At 50.3% G+C, this 6,400-nt stretch overlaps 1 protein-coding gene across 1 annotated transcript; it reads left to right on the top strand.

Annotated features, from left to right (window-relative positions):
- Positions 1–1,728: 1,728 nt before the first annotated feature.
- On the top strand, positions 1,729–4,286 carry LOC106747299. The gene is made up of 6 exons (XM_014624694.1): positions 1,729–1,776; positions 1,837–2,232; positions 2,895–3,191; positions 3,311–3,519; positions 3,875–4,084; positions 4,151–4,286. Exons 1-6 carry the CDS (start codon positions 1,729–1,731, stop codon positions 4,284–4,286), a joined length of 1,296 nt encoding a protein of 431 aa, XP_014480180.1.
- Positions 4,287–6,400: the final 2,114 nt, after the last annotated feature.

The raw sequence follows: 6,400 nt of genomic DNA, 5'->3' as shown, positions 1-6,400 counted from the left end.
ATATATATATGCCATAAGCACGTAAACCCAAATGGAAAAACACAGACCGCGGCTTTAGCCGCGTACATTCCTGCAACATTCGCGCGAACAACGTGTCTTCCCGTGGCTCTTCCGCGTGGCACGTCTGTCTTCGGCTTGTCAGTCGTCACGCCGCATAAACTGCTTTCTTACGCTATCTCGATTCCCTTACTTGGCGCGACCATGATGAACGAATGTCCTTCCCTACGCAATTTGTGACATAGGTACGCACACAGGCATGTATGGCGATACGTTGTGGCCTAAAAGAGAGTATCTCTACAAATTGATCATCCGTACTCCCATTTTCTCCGGAACGGGAAGTGGAAGTTTGACGCGCGTTTCGATCGTGCGCGAATCGTTCGTAGCGCAGCGATAAACATTGTTTCTCGTTTCGCTCCGAAATCTTATCAGCCGACTTATCGCACTTGTACGGCACACACGAGAGGAAAGAAAGCTGCGGCCCTTCGTTCTCTGCGCGATCAAAGTCGTGAAGAAAAGGAGAAAAAAATGCAAACGTGATATGTACCGACAACCAGGGTGCGAACGCTACCATTACGCGTTCGTGTTTTTGAGCGACGCGTTCGCGAACAGTAGTGCGTTCGTGCGCGCGTGTGTTTGCGAATACACGTCCGTGTTGCAATTCAAAGCTTCCCACACGCGCGCGTGTGTCCGTGTATGCACATACATGCGGCGAGCAGGGATCCTTGATCCTACAGGAATGCAGCGCCAGCGGCTGCCCACGCTGCCTCAAGTACCTCTCTTCGTCCGTCTCTCCTTCCCCTCCGTCCTCCTCACATTGTCCGTACTTCTTTCTTTGTTTTCATGGCATCTAATCCCGGTAGGACCACGCATAAAGAGCGAGGCGCTATCGACGGTGCACGACGGGGTCTTCGCGCGTCCCCGTCATTCTGTAACATCACCTTCGTCGACACTTACACGAAGACGAGGATAAGAATCGGGAACGATTTGCATCGAATGTTTGCACTCCACTGGTGAATTATATACGTTCGTGCTCTCTCTCTCTCTCTGCGCGCCGATGAAGAAAAGGGAAGAAAAGGAAGGAGAAACGCACTTTCCTACAGCGAGCGAAAAGAAACGCGATAGCGAGACGACGGCACGCTGCATCATCATCCCCCTTCCATTCCTGACGAATTACATACGTACCGTGTCGTTGTTAATTCCCCTCGCTTTAACGTCCGGCGAACGAAAGATACTCGGGTTTCAACTCACTATGTTACTGCCATCATGGGGCCCTCGCGTGATCGAACGAGGCACGTCCCCCATAAATAAACTTTTCATACATCAGCGGGGAGAGTAGCTCAGCGCAGAATAAAGCACACGGAGATGAAATCATACCCTGCGCACCGCAGGATGCACTGTGCATCCGCACCGACGGTGTCCGGTAGCTCGCAGCAGTTTAATCGACGTCCTGCGAGGAACTTTTCCTACCAGCGTCCCGAGGAGCGCAGTTAAACCAACGCGGCAGCGTGCGCGGCGCGCATACACGAGAGAAAAGATCATCTTCGATCTTCAAGGTCGACCGCATGCGGCTCGAGGCCTTCTCGCGAAGACGTCGATCCAGCGCCGCGCCGTGAATTCGTTCGACTGTTTTCATCGTCTGGCAGCTGTTATCCAGCCCCGATTCTCCCGTGGCACTCCGCGTCCCGGGGCGCGACTGCTTACATTTATCGATTTAAGCCAAGTCTCGATATGACGGAGCAAACGACCGAGAACGATGTAGACGGGATCGCCGATGGAGTAACTATTTGCGCTGACCCATCGCGAGATACTTCAGTAACGCGCGAACTTTTTCTACAGGACAACGGGAGAAGGTTAGACGCGAGCGAGAATGCGGGAAATCATGAAAATTTTTCACCGGAGAACGAAGAATTTCAAGAGGAATACGAGGAGGAAAAAGAGATCGCGAGTGACGTCGATGAAAGGGTCGAGTCTTCTATCTGGGGCCAAGAGTTGGGGGAATATGAAGGATACGAGGGGCGGATGTACGGGGAACGGAGTATGGAGGACGAGGAAATGGAAGAGGGAAAGAGCGCGCCGTCTTCTGCGACAATCACCGCGGCGGAAAAGTCCGAGGAGGAAGTGCGAGACGTAGCGGGGCCTGATCACGTGCTCGCCGAGATACCAGCCGAGGTTCGCATAAACTTGTCATTCACCATCATTCTACCCGCGGAATTACTGTGCCTCACGACCTTCGTAATATCCTAAGGACTCGAGCCTCCTCTCTCATTACGCGCCTCCGCACAACATGTTTCCGCATTGTATACACATTCCGTCGTTATTGTGATCGATTGAAATGGTAATAAAAGGCTTTCCGTGAATTCCAACGTGTTTTCATCGAAATGCAACGATGGCGGTTGTAACAAGCACCATGACCATTAAAGAAAGAAAAATCCCGACGAGTTAAATATCTTTGCACTCGAAATTTCAATTTTACAGTAAGTTTTTACATCTTCAAAGGTCATCTACTCTACTCTCTTTCTCTCCGCTTGAAGACTTAACGTAGAGCTGAAATTTCGACTCGGGTTGATTTAACTTGATATTGCCAATGCAGACCTTTGCCAGTCGCGAGGCGATGACGAAAAAGCTGCGGGAACTCATAGCCGAGCGGGTTGAATTGCAAAAGAGAAACAGGCTTCTCGAGTTGCGGATTATCCGGGACATGAAAAAGGTCGAGTGCTCGTGAGAGAACAACTGCGTCATTTCGGCAAACATTTTCTAATTCGCCGAACGAATTTACATTCTCTATCGCTGCCGGCGTCGCGTTGCAATTAAGTGGATACACGTGCGCGCAACGCGGTGATATCCGCTGATAAAAGCCCGCCGTACGCACGTACGTGGCGTTTGTATGCATGCAGACGCAGGAGAAAGTGACACCTACGTATGCGACAAAGGAGCCCGAGCAAATGGAGCAGATTTATAGGCAAACATTGCTCGCGTATAAGCTGCGGCTGGACGACGTGAACGAGCGGAAGGAGCGCGCGGCCGCCGACACGCGGAGTTACGAAGACGAAGTGCGGGCGACGGGCGACGAGAGCGCGCGAATGTTCGACGAACTCCTGGACCGCGAGAGGGAAGTGGCGACCGGTCTCGTTTACGCCAAGACCGGACGAAAGCTCACGGAGAAGACTGTCGACACGATAACCCGTCGGCAGGTGTAACTTAATGACCGTGAATCATCACTTGTCTATTACAGCAATTATGCGACGTACCAATTAAAGAGCCGCACGTTCGTGTAGGGAGATGCTCACGTGAGGACTTCTTCATTCGCCAGGTATCGCGACGCGAGTCCCTCGGCCGCGATCGTTACGAGTGTACGATGCTGCAGCAGCGTCTCGAGGAGATAAATACGCGACTGAGAAGTCTAGAAACGCTCGGCGAGGGAATGACCACTATGGATTACGAGGCTCGGCATATAGCTCATTTGAGCTACAAGGATAAGTTGGAGGAACGCGAAAGGGAAGTGGAGAAGTTGCGGCAAAGGTAGTGGCTCGCGAGCCGAGCGGCAGCCCTCTGCCTGCGCTTCCGATCGGTGTATTAATGTAATTGATTGTATCTGAGAATCGTTCTCCCGAAGCGTTCTCATTCGAATCTCATTTCGAAAGCCCTCGATAAAACATCTTTGCTTCGGCGCCGCGAGTTTCACGTTCTGGCACGCGATACTTTATGGGATATCGCGTAGGACTATCTGGAGGGAGATATCTACGAGTGTCGCGGCTTCGGCGTGAGAGAGAGAGAGAGAGATCTTTTGACTCAGGGCATTACGAATGTATTACTACCGATGTATCTGCTCGAGCGGGGGAACTTTATTAAGTGCTTGTTGGCAAATCGAAATTAGAATCGCCGAGGTGGTTAACGAAATCGCCCACTACAAGGAGAAAGAGCAGTGCCTCGCGGGGAACATCGGGTGCGAGATACACGAATTGAACGAGTATCACGAGCGGACGGTCAGGATTCGAGAGGACGTCAACGAGCTCTATTTAATTCTGAGAGATTTACGACGAGCCCGCGACGAGAAGCGGCGCGACGCCGGGCTGCTGATGGCTCAGTAAGATCTGTTGCTTACGTGCGTTAGCGATTTCGGTCAATGTCAAGCCGTGGTTCGTCGACCCAGGCCGGTGCTGCGCGAGACGGAGAGAACGATGAAGTCGATGGACGCCCTGAGGAACGACATTGAGATAATCAAGCAAGAGATTCAGCGGCACGGCCCTGCGTACCGCGGCGAGAAGACTGCGTCGGTGATGTCGTAGATGACGCGGGACAAACTCGCGAGTCTCGCCGCTGATGAATGGTGGAAATTCCGTAACGTCTCTCTTAACGTGAATTTATTTTCGCGTTACGGCTTTCGAGAAAAAATCACACAGGGCCCGCGGACACGCGAACGTGAATAAATGCTCCGTCTTTATCCCCCCTCCCTTTTTATCGTCCTTTCTTTTCTACCTTCGAGCCGTCCATTCATACTGCTTGCGAAACAAGATTTACAGCTGGCCAAGAGCGGCGCAGCTGGTGCGATAATTAGCGAATCTCGCGGATTAATCGCCGGGTGATTGATTTCGCGCGAGGGCATTATATGAGAAACAAACCGCGCTGGTGTAAATCACAAACACGCCCACGTAGCACCGCGAAGCACACTCGGCTTTGCGCGAGCGCGATAAGTCGTCCGCATTATCGCCTTCCGTGTGACAGCTTAATATCATAGCGGCGAGTACGGCGGTGCTCGGCGCGAGTGCGCATCGCGCCGGTCCGACAATCAGCGAATTTTCTACATTGTTACGCGCGAGTCGCGCTTTATCGTAATTACGTTATCGCGATTTCAGACGCGTCATCCCGCGATCGTGATCCTGCATAATTCATAAACCCACGCGTAATCGCGGCCGGTTACGGTTAGCCCGTGTTAATTAAAAGGATAGGTTTGCTCGCAGAAAATTAAAGGCCGGCGGTGGTTAAGTAAAAGAGAAGAAAAACAATTCTCTCTTCGCGCGCGCGCCTGTAACACCGTCGAAAACGATCGATTGATTTATATTCGGTGTGCGTTCGCGCGCACGTTCGGTCCGGCCGAGAGATCGAATTAATTCGTCCGATCGTGTCAATCCGCCTACGGCTGTTTTTATTATCGATTCGCGACCGTACGATCCGTGCGCACTTTTACCGGACGATTCAGCCGTCGCACGCGTTTCCTCGCTGTGCAGTGGCCCCGCTCGATCTGGAAACGTATTAATTATGGATCTCCGCGAGGAAAGAATAAATCTACATACAGGTTTTCACCGGTTATGTCTCCCGCTTCACACGTGGTGACGTTAGCTCGCGCTGTTAACTCGATTACTGCATTAGAGCGAGCGCATGTATGTAAAGCCCGGCGTACTCTTAACTTTCCATGCATATGGAATGAATCCGGGCAAGGTGGAATAAATTGACTGTGCGTGAGAACATTAATTCTCCCGACAAACGCTCCGTTCTTTTTATCCCGTCGCTAATTACACGCAAAAGTCTCGCTCGCGAGCCTCCGCGGTTTCTCCGTTATATCGAATAACGCGGAAAAAAGACGTGTATGGAAAAAATATTGTTTTTTAATAACGTGGAGCAACGTTAGTCGAATTGTCGAAATAACAGAATGTTTATAATCAATCGTTATTGCTTTTCTTATTAATACAAAAACACCACCGACACGTTACCAATTCAACCTCACGCTCGCGCGACCATAAAAAAAACTGAAATATTAAGCAATGGCGGTAAAAGCGCCAAGTAGTACATTTGAACGACGTGCTTTACAGATGTGCAAATCCGCATGTCGAAACTTCGAAATTCAACGGGGATAGGAGATCGATCATCAATATATTATTTTGCATATATGCAAAGCGGCGGGCTAAAGGGTTAGGAATTACATATGCAGCTTTTAACACTTACTTGGGCATACTTCCCAGAAGCTTTGCCATGTACTAATATTTTAAAACCTTAGGAATAAGGAAAAGATTCGCACGATTTTGGACACACATTCGGATTTTCGTTTAGCAATTTTTCCCAACTCTTAATTAATTTGTCTCCTTCCTGCGTCCCGACATCGAGGCAGCTAATGAGCGTTGCGGAAAGAGGCAACAATGAGTTTATATGGCTTTCCAGGAGGAAACGTCTCGCACCCACGTGTATTTGTCGTTTCTTTGTTTGCAGTACCTCATCTCTTGTTCTCCGCATAAATGTCGCCCTGAACCGTGGACCTGAAATAACGCCCTGCATAGTCCGCTCTTTGTTTATGTACCTACAAGAATGAATAGCGACGCTGGACCCGTCGTAAATTCGACCATTGACAGAAGGTTTCATTGTCTTGAATTCAAATGAACGACTTCCCTACGCTCCACACATTTTTGTC

The sequence above is a fragment of the Dinoponera quadriceps genome, unplaced genomic scaffold, assembly GCF_001313825.1.
Source record: "Dinoponera quadriceps isolate SergipeBrazil2010 unplaced genomic scaffold, ASM131382v1 scaffold2305, whole genome shotgun sequence".
Taxonomy (NCBI): Eukaryota; Metazoa; Arthropoda; class Insecta; order Hymenoptera; family Formicidae; genus Dinoponera; species Dinoponera quadriceps.
This window is presented reverse-complemented; position numbering and strand designations above follow the sequence as displayed.